This window comes from Anguilla anguilla, chromosome 12 (genome assembly GCF_013347855.1).
Source record: "Anguilla anguilla isolate fAngAng1 chromosome 12, fAngAng1.pri, whole genome shotgun sequence".
In the NCBI taxonomy this organism is placed as follows: domain Eukaryota; kingdom Metazoa; phylum Chordata; class Actinopteri; order Anguilliformes; family Anguillidae; genus Anguilla; species Anguilla anguilla.
This window is the reverse complement of record NC_049212.1, coordinates 40,710,944-40,725,594: the sequence shown is the minus strand read 5'-3', so window position 1 is coordinate 40,725,594 and position 14,651 is coordinate 40,710,944. Positions and strand designations below refer to the sequence as shown.

Genomic DNA, 14,651 nt, shown 5'->3' with positions numbered 1-14,651 from the left:
CTGATCTGTCTGAACAGAACACTTTTCATCGATATTTCATAGTCATCAGACAGTGTTAAGCAGTAAGTAAATGCATTTCCACCTGTGCTGAGCTGTTCTTAATGGCTGAATCCCATTTGATTGGCTCATTCAATTTTTGAATTACACATCAGTCTAGCCAATGTGGGAGTTTACCATTTTTTATTCCAGTGTATTGGGACCATGTGAAGATCTCTTCCACACATGTGTAAATAATCACTTTTTTAACATGAAAAACAAATAAGAAAAATTAACATCTTGTTAAAATTGGGATTGCATAGCAGATACAGGGGGGCCCAGGCCTGATTTTGAGAACTACTGGCCTACATCAATGCTGACGTCCCCAGTATCGATTTGCATAAGAAGCAATTATGACCAAATGCAAGCAGTCTGCAATTTTGTTAGGTAACACTTGGCAAGGTTAGTGATTGCCGTACTTAAAACGAATCTTGCTTTTGTTCGACAAAGTGCAGGTCCCATGCTGATCGATTTGCAGTTTTGCAATGACATGAAAAACAGTCACCATTTAATGTGCCCCAAAACCCACCATGTTACCACGTTACTTTGCACAAGTAATCAACCACACATAGAAACTTCAACATTCTCATTTACAAAAAGTTTTTTACTTTCACGGATCACATTTAATGGAATTTATATATATATATATATATATATATATAAATGTGACTGGGGTGCGTAGAATATGAAAAATCTTAGTTATAAAAATGTAAAAAAATCTTTTTACTCGTAGATCGCGTTTGTTTTTACCATCGCAATGCACTCTGGGTAGTGGCATCAGATCGTTGCACGGGTCCCTGTCCATTGCTCTTGTCCATTGAGCGTCATTGAAAATGTCTTTTGTCCAGCCTTTTAGATTCGAGCCAGAGCGGGACATTACTCAGCAGGAAAGCACTGCGGACAGCCCTCATCAAATAAATCAAAAGGATGAAGATCGGAGGCCAGAGGAGACGAGAGTAGGGCATAAGAGATGGTGTCTGTGCAGCAACTGCTCACCAACAGACACGGAAATGCCTGTTGTAAACAGCTCCGCTTTCTAGCAGCAGCCGTTCAAAGTCACTTGACCACATGGATCAAACTGTCGTTTTTGGTGAAACTGAAACGTGTATGTTATTCCCATTCATTAAAATGACGTAACGTTATTATTGATCTGCGTCGTTTATATGAGCTTAAAGCCCTTGATAATACTTCCTTTAAATGCACAATCCCTAATGATAATACGTACTGATACACTATGATGTTTAGCTATTGACTCCATCCTGTTGAGGGATATCCCGTGTATCACATCACACACAAATTCTGTGGCATTGTATTGATATTTTACACTATTAATAACCGCATCTGCTGGTCAAAACAACTGAGTTAACCTCTAGTGTAACCACTTTACGTCATCTACCCAAAGTGCAGTGCACGTGTAAAATAATGGCGATCGCTGATAGTCAGAAATTCTATTGAAGGTTTAGGTTTTTAAAAAAATAACAAATCTTTGCGTGGTTTTTACAGTACATTTCCATAACTGAGAGCATTTACAACATATTATGCCCTACAAATCTTAAGGGGTGGGGTTCCCTGTAACACACTTGCATGGTGTTGGTGTCACCATTGGGGAAATAGTACTTAATTATATCTATAACATCACTGTAACTGTTATCGTATTGGATGTAATCCAGCTATGACATCACCAACTGATTACAACCTCTATGTTTATGTGGGCCTGTACCTTATAAAGATCGAGAGAAGATTCCATTCTTCAAATGTACTGTATGAAGATCACTAATACGATCAGGACTGTAAGTTACAAGAAACAACAAAAGGAAACAACAATAATCATTTTGAAAGGGGCCAATACTGAATGAAATATCTGCTGGGTATGTATTATATATTTACACTGACATATTGCCACACTACTGAAGTCTTGGTAGCTTGTTTTAAAACACAATGTCTGTATATCAGTATCGTTATTGTATCATGGTCCAGCAATATTTAGTAGTTGTGCAAATAGTAGCAGCAATAATAGTAATGGTTGTAGTAGCAGCATCAGTAGTAGTAGTACTACTAGTAGTAGGAGTAGTAGTATTTGGAGTAATATTTGAATTATTTTGCTGTACTGATTTCTAAACCTTTACTTTCACTTTTAATTCCTGTTATAATTCAGTCCAGCAAACATATCTTGACCCTGTGCATGCATATAAATACATAATTCAGCCCTATGACAATGAATGTGTGCCAGTGCACAAGGGGAGGAAGTGGATAAAGGATTCAAGGGATTGTTTACCCAATCAGGTGCTACTTATATATAAGATATAGGATTTATGGAAATTTGATCGGGGCACTGGTTTAACACCCCAAACTCTTAGAAATGATGCCAAGTGATCTCATGTTACATCCCTCACTTTTTTCTTCAGAAATTATGAAAATAGACTTTAGATATATTATGTATACAAAAATATTAACCCCTGAAAGAATCTAGGGAGCTTGTGTATCAGATCATAAACTGCTATTTAAGTGCCTCAGGTGATTTAATTCAACAGATGACATCTGCTGTGAGAGTACATCTTAATCTACTAATGAACTTGTTAAAAATATCACTGTCCTTATTTTTCTTGTCAATCAAAACCTACTATGCATAACCAAGTATTTGTAAAGGCTTATTTAATATTTTCACCGAGTACTTTGCTGTTACATCCTGGAAGATTTATCCTGACATGCAAATAAAATGTTTTTAAAAACTTACAGTCCTTGCTCCTGTCCAAATAAAACATGGTTATTAAAACTGTAATTTTTATAATCTTTGCAGGATTCAATGTGCAACTATGGAGAATAGATCAGTGGTGACTTCATTCATATTGAAGGCATACACTGAAATGGAAGACCATAGATATGTATACTTCACAGGTTTCCTGTTATTATTCATCCTTATGCTATTAATAAATATAATTCTTATTACAATAATTTATATTGAAACCAGTCTCCATGAACCCATGTATTTTTTATTGTGTAACTTAGCAGTAAATGGAATTTATGGCACTATATCTTTATTACCATCAGTACTTGGTAATTTAATGTCTCATACTTACGAAATATCACTGACTGCATGTCTTTTACAGATCTTTTGTTTGCACACATATGGTGCAGTTGAATTTAATTCTTTAGCAGTGATGGGCTATGACAGATATGTTGCCATTTGTCATCCATTACACTATCACCAGTTAATGTCTCATAGAAAAGTGTGCATACTTATAGTATTGTGCTGGATTTATCCTAGCATTGTGTTTGGGATTTATTTCATATTAACTGCACAGCTTATATATTGTGACAGCATCATGGAAAAGGTGTATTGTGCTAGCTTTGCATTAGTCAGACTGTCTTGTTTTGACGTTTCTTTTCTCAGCAGAGTTGGCTTTGTTGTATTGTTTTCTGTGACCGTTCCACAGCTGCTCATGATACTATTTTCCTATGCACAAATACTCAGAATCTGCCTGTCTGCCTCTAAGGAATCTCAGGCCAAAGCTGTTCAGACTTGCACCCCACACTTACTGGCCGTGATTAACTATGCAGTGGGAGGCTTTTTTGAAATAATTTCAAGTCGTTTCAATATGAGTCATGTACCATATAAAGTTCGCATGTTTATGACCCTTTACTTTCTGATATTTCCCCCAGTGTTTAATCCTCTCATTTATGGAATTAGCATTCAAGCCATTAGGGTTCAGGTTTTCAAACTGTTCATTACTTGTAAAAATAAGTTATTTACACTGTAGGTGACATGGAGGTAGTCTACTGTTTGTTCAATGCATTTACACATTTTTAAGCTAATCACCTGAATGAGATGTAATTCCAAAGGGTGATAGGCTCAATTAAAGGTCATGACTCTGGTTGCTTTTGCAGCAGGACAAGAAAGCTGTTATTATTTCTACCTCCAGAATTAAAGCCCTTTTCCCATTTACATTTTAGTATTTACCAGATACTCTCATTCAGAGCTACATACACCAATTACATAAAAAGAGGCAAGCCCAGTTCGCTAACCCTTATGCTACACTACCCCCAAATGAAATTCTTGTTCCCTCACATGGTTTTTGGCCTCTTTTTGTCATATATTTGTTACAGCTGCATTTTGTAATTTGTTTTTGACTTTTTAAAATTACATTTGATGTCAATTAGACAATGTTCTTCAATAAAACTTCACTTGATTTTTTTTCATGGTTTGTTCTGCTGACTAATTTGTCTTAACAGAACACATTTCATCACGATACTTCATCATCATCAGACAGTGTTAAGCAATAAATAAATGCATTTCCACATTTTCTGACCTGGATCCCATTTGATTAGCTTATTAAATTTTTGAATGACACATCTGTCTAGCAACATGGGAGCCCACCTTTATTTCCCAGTACTGATTTTGAGAACCCCTGGTCTACAGCAATTCTCACACTCTCTTTATCAATTTGCATAAGAAGCAATTATGACCAAATGCTCTTGGTAAAACCTGGCATACTACTCAGCAAAGGTTGACCTGTATTCAATCAATATTTATCCTTAATATTGGCTTTATAACTCCAGATGTGAACACCACAGAGACTTAAAAAATGACTTATGAAGCAAATCATTTGTACCATTTAACATATTAACCAGGTTACCTAGATTCATTTGTATTCATAATTTTGGAATAAAGAAAAGTGCCACAAATGCAATTGTCTAGGCAAAAATGAATTTGCTCTTTTTTAGTTTGCAATGAAATACTGAGATGTTGAATATATATACAGCAGGTTACACTATACATGCCCTAGATCAAAAACTCCTTGACCACAAGTTCATAAAATTCAAGGGTGGATATGTAGAACTATGAAGCAGAAACTAAGCAGTGTACCCAGCATCTCTAAATCTATCCAGTATGTCTAAATTATGCATTGCTGTAAATCACAACATATGTAGGGTAAACGTCCCTATTAAGCCCACGTACCATATAAGCCCACTTGCAACTTCTGAGTCAAATCAAAAAAAACTACATCATCATTTTTTGCTGTGTGATGTTTTTTCGAATGAAGCTGCTTGTTACGTAAATGACACTTTTTATTGTAAGTCAATCACATTTGTCGATATTGAGTTATCGAAGCATATGTGTGGCATGTGCCTGCTGATCCCAGAAGAAGTTGCAAAAAAACTTTTTGGTACCCTCAGAAAAGAACATTTTTTGTATATTTCTACTCCTGTTTTTGGAAAGTACTCACTTTTTATCAAAATTTAAGAGATTAGTGTTTTGAATGAGACATATGTTAGAATATTACCTGAATTAGAAATATTGTGTCTTTTGAAATCAAAATATGAGTTTTAGCACGCTAGCAAACAGACCACATGCTGCATCAATACAGTAGCTACATAGTATGGTTCATTGCAATGACATAAAGCATGATAAGCATGTATAGTTTATATTTTTGTATGCAGTTTATATTATTATACTGTTAAATAGACAATAAATGTGTATGTTTATCTTTATTTATTTTTTAATTAACATTTTTACCTGGTGGGCTTAAAGGGGACTCTAGCAAAAAAATCACACTGAGTGAGGTGGATGTAAATGAGTATAGCTAATTACTTCTCTACATGATCAATTTATACTTTTCATATTTTGTTAGTGCACCATATATAGATTTATTTCATACAGTTGTTTTTTTAATGTCATGTGAGTAGAATAAAATATTCTGTCTTTAACCATAAATTCACTGATGTTCCCTTTAAGCCCACCTGTTCCCATTAAGCCCACTTTACTGTGTTTCAATGGGGATTTTCTCCCTTTTGACCTCTGAACCATTTTCCTCCCTAATTTTGACCTCACCTGATGAATCAGCTCCATAATTCAGATAATTAATACCCATATTTAAATATCAGTGATATTGCATATGTCAATTCATTCTGGATAGGCCTGTGTTAACATCTTAACACTAGCAATAATTTTTTAATCTTTACTTTTCAGATGAGTTTTAGTTCAAGATGACTAAAACACGAAAGAACTACAGTTCATGCCCACGCATGATAGAAGCGCAAGTTCATTCTCTGCAAAGCAGGGCTGTAGGGACCTGGACCATTCTATTTGCGCAATCATGAGGTCATTGAAAATCTACAAAAATAAGATGAAAGCCATGAACGACTTGCTAGCGTAAGACAAAGACAACCACAACGTGGGCTAAAGATTGAAGCAAACAAATAAAATAAAGCTTAGACCACCCTATAACCTGTTATGTTACACTACTAAGATGGAGCATGGAGCAAATGATAGCCTTACTAAAACGATACAATCACCTCAAAGAGCATAGGCCTACGTTTAGTCTAGGAGAAAGTAGAAATTGCAGAAATGTTGACATCTTTCTTATTTATTTTGTTTAAGTTATTGGCTAATGATACATGAGCTTCAATATGTTATGACTGATGTCTCCTCATAATGAACTGTATGTTTTAATGTTACTCCACAATGAACTGAATGGTTTTAAAATGTGTTTTTACAATGTTTTCAAACTACTATCCTAAATCTGTTTAACATTTAAAAATGTATTGTTTAATTGTAAATCCTGAAATTGACTCATTTACTATCCTTAGAACATTAGTATTGAACTTGAAATTGTTTTTCATTCAGTCAGTCGGTCTTCAGAAATCTTCATAAAAACACCTGCACTTTCAACCAGCTGACTGAACCAGAAATTTTGGCCAATTTCAAATGCCAACAGCACACCATAGGATAGAGATACAGACAAAATGACAACACATATTGAAAGATGAAGTATTGAAGAGTAATTTCCACTATAGTTTTGATTTTGTTCGTAAATAGTTTTTTGGCTACATTCCAAAGAAGACATGTTGTAAGTTTAACTTTTTCTGTGTTGACAACACAGCAAAAAGGCTGGTCATGCCTATTTCAAATGCCATTTACAGGCCATAGGATAGGAGTGGAGACAAAATGAAAATAGCTATTGAGAGCTAAGAGATTACAGATTTGAATAGAACAAGTTTGTATTGTTAGGATTTTTTAAATATATATTTATTTATCAACAAATCATGAAGTGGGCTTATTTGGAACACCCATGGGCTTAAAGGGTACGTTAGGTACCCATTAAGCCCATGCCAGACTTTTGACATATTTTGACAAATTAAACAATAAAAACATTAGAAATTGGTATAAATGAATTATTGACACTTCAAATGAGAGATTAGACTTTCATTATAACTAAAATGTTCTCACTTAAATTGGGGCAGTATACATGAAAAATGTCTGAAAAGCGGATTTGGTGGGCTTAATAGGGACGTTTACCCTATTTCACTACAAATCAACTGTTTTTCCTCAAGAAACACACTGTTGCATAATTTTCAAGTGGGAATTACAAGCTTTCCGTCAGTACAGTGGTCTAATATATCTAGGGGTCCAGAAACATATCCAAAATCTCTTCAAAAAGGAATATAATGCTTTTTGTCCTTTATAAAGCATATAAATTAGCCCATTATGAAGATGAAACATTGATATCAGATAAAAAAATAATGCAAAAACACAATGCGGTACCATACCTAAATATGTAATAATTAACTCTCGTATGTATTTCTGTACTCTACAGTATGTAATGTTTTCTTGCATGGGGATGGGTTGACATAAAAACAATTTTCAACTGTCCACCACGTTTTGGCAGTGTTCCAGCTCTCACGTCATAACTGTTGCATGCATCACAAAAACTACTAAGCTACCAATGGACACTTACATTACAGTGTGAAATATCCTGATTATAAAATACCATTACCATAACCTATTTGAAGACACTCAATTTCAAAAATATATTGGGAAATTTTTAGTTTATTATAAATCGATGGGCCACATTAGCCTGTTATTTCCACAGGGATCAAAAAACCTGAACAAAGAAATTTTAATTAGTCCCAGCTTCAATTTGTAATGTTCATAAAGAATAACATCATCCACAATAATAAATTGATGAAAACTGGTTTTTATCACATTTCCCTGTGTCCAGCTATTCTGTCCCTCCTAGGGATGTCATGCGGTGTGACAGCCTTATGACCAGATCAGTAAAGTAGGCAGTATACTTCGTAAGAAGTAGAACTTTTAGAGCAAAAAGTCGCAATGAGAACAACTGAAGAACAAAAAGATGCGGTGTTGTGTGTTCTCACGGTGCAGTGTGCAACGGCCTCCAGGGATAACTTTTAGAAAATGCCTTTCTTGTTCTCCGACCTCCCCCTCTCAGCTATTGGTCCAAATATGACATGGTTGGTTACATCACGGTTGAAAGTTCAGAGGGCAGACTTCACATGCTAATGTACGGAGAGTCAACGCCAATCTCTCATCTGTAGAGATGGGAATTCTGTGAGTTCCCGCATGCTTGATGAATGGTGCTACTTGTTTCAGCAAGTCATCAAAACGCCTAGCACACATTCGGAAATAAGAGAAAGTGGACCCCCTCGTCTAAACTCCGCATTTGCCGAATATACAGAAAACTCTCCATTCTCCATCCTACTCTGATTTAGAGGGCGAACGTACCATCTCCTTCGCCTTTTTTTCTTCTTTTGCATAGCTAGATAAACTAAAGCCACTTTAAACACTTTAAACTTTTTGTTTTGTGTTGTGATCTCACGTAGCCCTTCTATTTATACATCCATGGCGTAGCCGCGAGACGGAGGTCTGGGTGAGATTCCAGCCCCGGTTAATAGCTGCCTTGTAATTATTCGTAATTATTCATGCCCCAGCAGTGTGGAGTGACTTTAAACGGTGCGGTGTTCTCACTGAGTATACCGACAACAGTGTTCGTAGACATGTTCGCCGGTGGTTCTCAATCCTGAAGTTCTTTCTTCTTACTGAGTATACTGCCAGCTTAAGAGGAAGCCACCTTGTGACAATGTGACATAGTGCTAACTACATACAAAACAACCTGTGTCACAACATACTGCCCCACACTGCATCACAACATACTCTCCCACCCTGCATCACAACATACTGTCCCACCCTACATCACAACATACTGTCCCACCCTACATCACAACATACTGCCCCACCCTGTATCACTACATACTCTCCCACCCTGCATCACAACATACTGCCCAACCTGCATCACAACATATTGCCCCACCCTGTATCACAACATATTGCCCCATCCTGCATCACAACATACTGTCCCACCCTACATCACAACATACTGCCCCACCCTGTATCACTACATACTCTCCCACCCTGCATCACAACATACTGTCCCTCTCTTCCCTATGTGGCACTGTAGAATTAGGTATCTGACAGACATCAACACTCATTCATTTCACTCACTGAAAAAAAAAAACTGTTAAGTGATTCTCTTCATTGCTCACTGGCCAATAATGTCTCTGCTGAGCCAAAGGTTCCCACAGCAATTTTCTCAGCAATGTCTTGGCATTGACAGGCATGTGTGACAGATTTTCCATGATTTTATGTAAAGGACAAGCTCGCCAAATATGATTATGTATTCTGTATAATTGCTTTGGTAATTCTAGCCTGCAAACTGCAAACCATGGGCCACACTTGGTAAATCAAACTGACCTGGCGACAGCTGTATCTGTGTTCTTTAGTGAGGACCCAGCTAGTGAATTCATGGGCAGCAAACATGGCCAAACTTTCAGGAAGTGAGAAACAGGATGTGGTGCTTACTGGGTGCTAAGACCACCAGCCAATGAAAACCTTTTTATAGAAACCTGAAATAGCTACCCTCCTGTATTGAATGAATTTACTCAGACAGTTAGGCACAGGCAAGCTTTGCATCTGGGAATGAGACTAAGACAAAACCAAACACGAAGATTTGTTTAATATGTTCTTCAGAACTTTCAAGTATAGTAAGTTTGTGAAGCCAAAATGAACATTTCCATTTTTTTCCGCAGACATTTCTCCAGTTGCTTCTCCTTTAACTCACTTGCATGGTATTGGTGTGAATATCTTTGGGGGATTTGTGCTTAATTATAACTATAACGTCACTGTAACTGTTAGCGTATAAGATGTAATGAAGCTATGACATCAACTGACTACAACCTGTATGTTTATGTCGGCCTGTACCTTATAAAAAGATTGAGTGAAGATTCCATTCCTCAAATGAGTTGTATGAAGAACACCAGCACGATCAGGGCTGTAAGTTACAAGAAGAATTTATTTTATTTCTTTTAAATAACAATAATCATTTTGAAAGAGGCCAAAACTGAATGAATATCTGCTGGGTATGTATTTTATATTTACGCTGACATTTTCTCTCATACATTATACAGGGCATGCATGTCATAATCCACATATTAATATTATAATAACATCTACAGCAGTATTATTATTATTATTAGTAGTAGTAGTAGTAGTAGTAGTAGTAGGAGTAATAGTATGGCTGGATGATATAGAAAATACATTTTTCATTATAATTATTTTCATATCCTTCCATATTGATATATGCATAATGATAAAAAGCAAAATATTATTTCTGACATTTAAAGATTCCATTTGGCTCCAGTGTGAAAGATGAAGATACCAGGTTGGACATGGTTTGGATTATTACATATTTTCAGCCAGACTTGAAAAATTTACAAACTAGTGTGTGGATTACAAACAGAAACATAACATATTAACACATTTTTAAAAAAAAACTTCAGTCCTTCCTCCTGTCCAAATTAAACATAGTTAATAAATCTGTTATTTTTATCATCTTCGCAGGATTTGATGTACAACTAGACCATGGAGAATAGATCAGTGGTTGCAGCATTCATATTGATGGCATACAGTGAGCTGGAAGACCATAGATATGTATATTTCACAGGTTTCCTGTTATTGTTCATCCTTATGGTATTCACAAATTTAATTCTTATTATATTAATTTATAATGAAACCAGTCTCCATGAACCCATGTATTTTTTAATGTGTAACTTAGCAGTGAATGGAATTTATGGCACTATATCTTTATTACCATCAGTACTTGGCAATTTAATGTCTCATACTTATGAAATATATTTGACTGCTTGTTTTTTACAGGTCTTTTGTATACACACATATGGTTCAGTTGAATTTAATACTTTAGCAGTGATGGGCTATGACCGATATGTTGCCATTTGTCATCCATTACACTATCACCAATTGATGTCTCAGAGAAAATTTTGCACCCTTATAGCATTGTCCTGGATTTATCCTTGCATTGTGTTTGGGCTGTATTTCATATTAACTGTACAGTATACATTTTGTGGCAGGATCATAGAAAAAGTGTATTGTGTCAACTTTGAATTAGTCAAACTGTCCTGTTTTGACATTTCTTTTCACAGCAAAGTTGGATTCTTTGTAATGATTTTACTAATTGTTCCACAGCTGCTCATGATACTATTTTCATATGCACAGATACTAAGAATTTGCCTGTCTGCCTCTAAGGAATCTCAGGCCAAAGCTATTCAAACATGCACCCCACACTTACTGGCTGTGATTAACTATACAGTAGGATGCTTTTTTGAAATTATTTCAACTCGTTTCAACATGAGTCATGTACCACATAAAGCTCGCATATTCCTGGCCCTTTACTTTCTGATATTTCCCCCAGTGCTTAATTCTGTAATTTATGGAATTAGCATTCAAGCCATCAGAGTTCAGGTTTTCAAACTGTTCATTACTTGTAAAAATAAGTTATTTACACTGTAGGAGACAAGGAGGTAGTCTACTGTTTGTTCAATGCATTTACACATTTTTAAGCCAATCAGCTAAATGAGATGAAATGTAATTCCACTGGGTTAAAAGTAATGGCACTGGTTGCTTTTGCAGCGAGACAAGAAAGCTGTTAATATATCTGCCTGTGGAATTCAAACCCTTTTCCCATTTACATTTTAGCATTTACCAGATACCCAGCAAAAGACGAAATGTATTCAATCAACATCTATCCTTACTATTGACTCACATTTAAGGTTATTTTTCACAAATTCACTTTGCAAGATTAGTGATTGCTGTACTTAAAAAAATTAAAAAAAATAAAAAAAACTTTTTTTGCTTTTGTTAGCCAAAGTTCAGAAATTCAATTGATTGAACTGCAGGCCATGCTTTGGCTGAGGGGAGTGGGAGCTAGTGTGAGTTTGGGACCTTAATTCATGGTATAAACATTTTGAGAAACAATACCACATCCACCTGTTATTTCAGCAGGGAACAAAAAACTTCACTTGGTCCCGGGTTCACTGTGTAGTGTTCATAAGGAGTAATTAATCACAAAAAAAAAACAATGTTGTAAGTTAAATGTGTTAATTTGCCGAAAGCCTCAAAAGACAGGAAATGAAATTGATAAGGTCAAACGCTAACATCAGCCCGTTCTCCATCAATGGGTATCAGCACAGACCTTTGGCAACTGCTAAAGCTCTGCGGTGGGGACTGAATCTGGGAAGGAACTGGACCTGCCGTTGAGGATCGAATCCGTGAAGGAACTGGACATTCTGATTGCTAAGTTTGTGTAGCCAAAATGAACATTTTCGGTGTTTCCCCAATCACCTCTCCTGCTGCATCTGCTTTAACACAATTTCACTGCACGGAGCTGGTGTTAATACCTTTGGGGGATTTGTGCTTAATTATAACTGTAGTGTCACTATAACGGTAACTGTTTTGAATTACATCACCAACTGACTACAACCTGTATGTTTATGTGGGCCCGTCCCTTATAAAAAGCTCGAGTGAAGGTTCCATTCCTCAATTGTGTTGTCTGAAGAACACCAGCACGATCAGGGCTGTAAGTTACAAGGAGCAAAAAAAAAAATACATTTTTTAAATAACAATAATAATCTTGAAAGAGACCAATACTGAATTAAATATCTACTGGGTATGTATTTAATATTTACGCTGACATTTTCTCTCATACGTTATACAGGGCAGGGATTTTCTAATCCACATATTAAAATTATAATAACTTCTAATTTATAATTATTTGTAATCTATATATAATCTTTGCAGGATTCTATGCACAACTAGACCATGGAGAATGGATCAGTGGTGATGTCATTCATATTGATGGCATACACTGAAATGGAAGACCATAGATATCTATACTTCACAGGTTTCCTGTTATTGTTCATCCTTATGCTATTGACAAATATTATTCTCATTACAGTAATTTACATTGCAACAGCTCTCCATGAACCCATGTACTTTTTAATGTGTAACTTAGCTGTGAATGGGATTTATGGCTCTATATCTTTATTACCATCAGTACTTGGCAATTTAATGTCTCATACTTATGAAATATCTCTGACTGCTTGTTTTTTACAGGTCTTTTGTTTACACACATTTGTTTCAGTTGAATTTAGTATTTTAGCCGTGATGGGCTATGACCGGTATGTTGCCATTTGTCATCCATTACACTATCACCAATTAATGTCTCATAGAAAAGTGTATGCACTTATAGCATTGTGCTGGATTTATCCTTTCATTGTCTTTGGGCTGTATTTCATGTTAACTACACAGCGTGTATTTTGTGATAGAATCATAGAAAAGGTATATTGTATTAACTTTGAATTAGTAAAACTGTCTTGTTTTGAAACTTCTTTTCAGAGTAAAGTTGGCTTTATTGTAACTGTTTTTATAATTGTTCCCCAGGTCCTCATGATATTATTTTCCTATGCACAAATACTCAGAATCTGCCTGTCTGCTTCTAAGGAATCTCAGGCCAAAGCTATTCAAACATGCACCCCACACTTACTGTCTGTTATGAACTATACAGTAGGATGCTTTTTTGAAGTTATCCAGAGTCGTTTCAACATGAGTCATGTACCGTATAAAGCTCGAATATTCCTGTCCCTACACATGGGCATATTTCCCCCATTGTTAAATCCTGTAATTTATGGAATTACTATTCAAGTCATTAGAGTTCAGATTTTCAAACTGTTCTTTACTTGTAAAAATAGGTTGTCTACACAGTAGTTGATTAAGGAGTTTATATAAATGTTTTATTTTTTTAATACATTTTTAAGCCAATAATGAGCTCAAATGGAATTCCATTGGGTGAAGGGCTCAGTGAAACATCTGGACACTGGTTGCTTTGCAACAGGACAAGAAAACTGTTTCTTCTGCCTGTAGAATTCAATCCCCTTTCCCATTCTACTCACTATAATACACCAATCACTTTAACATATAAAGAATATATACAGATGGATATTTACTAAAGAAAGTCTGATCAAGCTCCTTGCTCAAGGGTATGATGACAGTGCCCCACCTGGGAATCAAGCCAACAGCCTTTGTGTGATAGTGAAGTTTGTGTTCAATCACATAGTTTTGGGCACCTTCTTGATCTGTGACTACTGCAACTTGTTCAATGTTTTTAATGTTTTCAAATCAGATTTGATGTCTGGTACACAATGTAAAATAAACCTTTCCTTGATTTTGTACTTTTGTACTCTTTATCACTAATATGTCGTTGTGATACGTCATCAAATAATGTTCAGCAGTAATTGAATGCATTTCCACATGGGCTGAGCTGTTATTAATGGCTGAATCTATTTAGATTGGCTCATTCAGTTTTTGAATGACACATCTGTCTAGCCAATGAGGTGGTTTGCCCTTCATTGCAGTCGGTAGGGCCCGTGAGAATGTCTCTTCCACACACGCTCAAAAATGCCCGATT

General features: G+C 35.9%; 3 protein-coding genes across 4 annotated transcripts; all 3 read left to right on the top strand.

Moving 5' to 3' along the window:
* The first annotated feature begins 1,882 nt into the window (after positions 1-1,882).
* Positions 1,883-4,138, top strand: LOC118209854 (olfactory receptor 52L1-like). Its single transcript, XM_035385548.1, has 2 exons — positions 1,883-1,904; positions 2,834-4,138. The coding sequence occupies exon 2, from the start codon at positions 2,850-2,852 to the stop codon at positions 3,792-3,794; it is 945 nt and encodes a 314-aa protein (XP_035241439.1). The 5' UTR covers positions 1,883-1,904; positions 2,834-2,849; the 3' UTR covers positions 3,795-4,138.
* A 6,074-nt stretch (positions 4,139-10,212) lies between these two features.
* LOC118209851 (olfactory receptor 51G2-like) lies at positions 10,213-12,791 on the top strand. 2 transcript variants are annotated; one of them, XM_035385546.1, is made up of 3 exons: positions 10,213-10,251; positions 10,516-10,553; positions 10,733-12,791. In XM_035385546.1, exon 3 carries the CDS (start codon positions 10,754-10,756, stop codon positions 11,696-11,698), a length of 945 nt encoding a protein of 314 aa, XP_035241437.1. In that variant the 5' UTR covers positions 10,213-10,251; positions 10,516-10,553; positions 10,733-10,753; the 3' UTR covers positions 11,699-12,791. The 2 variants fall into 2 exon arrangements, with proteins under 2 accessions (XP_035241437.1, XP_035241436.1); XM_035385545.1 differs by lacking the exon at positions 10,516-10,553 and having other exon boundaries at positions 10,220-10,251.
* A 10-nt stretch (positions 12,792-12,801) lies between these two features.
* LOC118209849 (olfactory receptor 52L1-like) lies at positions 12,802-13,956 on the top strand. Its single transcript, XM_035385543.1, has one exon. It carries the CDS (start codon positions 13,007-13,009, stop codon positions 13,949-13,951), a length of 945 nt encoding a protein of 314 aa, XP_035241434.1. The 5' UTR covers positions 12,802-13,006; the 3' UTR covers positions 13,952-13,956.
* Positions 13,957-14,651: the final 695 nt, after the last annotated feature.

What these genes read in the sequence shown, in the direction of transcription:
- LOC118209854 (XM_035385548.1), top strand. Translation starts at nt 2,850, where the DNA reads ATGGAGAATAGATCAGTGGTGACTTCATTCATATTGAAGGCATACACT.
- LOC118209851 (XM_035385546.1), top strand. Translation starts at nt 10,754, where the DNA reads ATGGAGAATAGATCAGTGGTTGCAGCATTCATATTGATGGCATACAGT.
- LOC118209849 (XM_035385543.1), top strand. Translation starts at nt 13,007, where the DNA reads ATGGAGAATGGATCAGTGGTGATGTCATTCATATTGATGGCATACACT.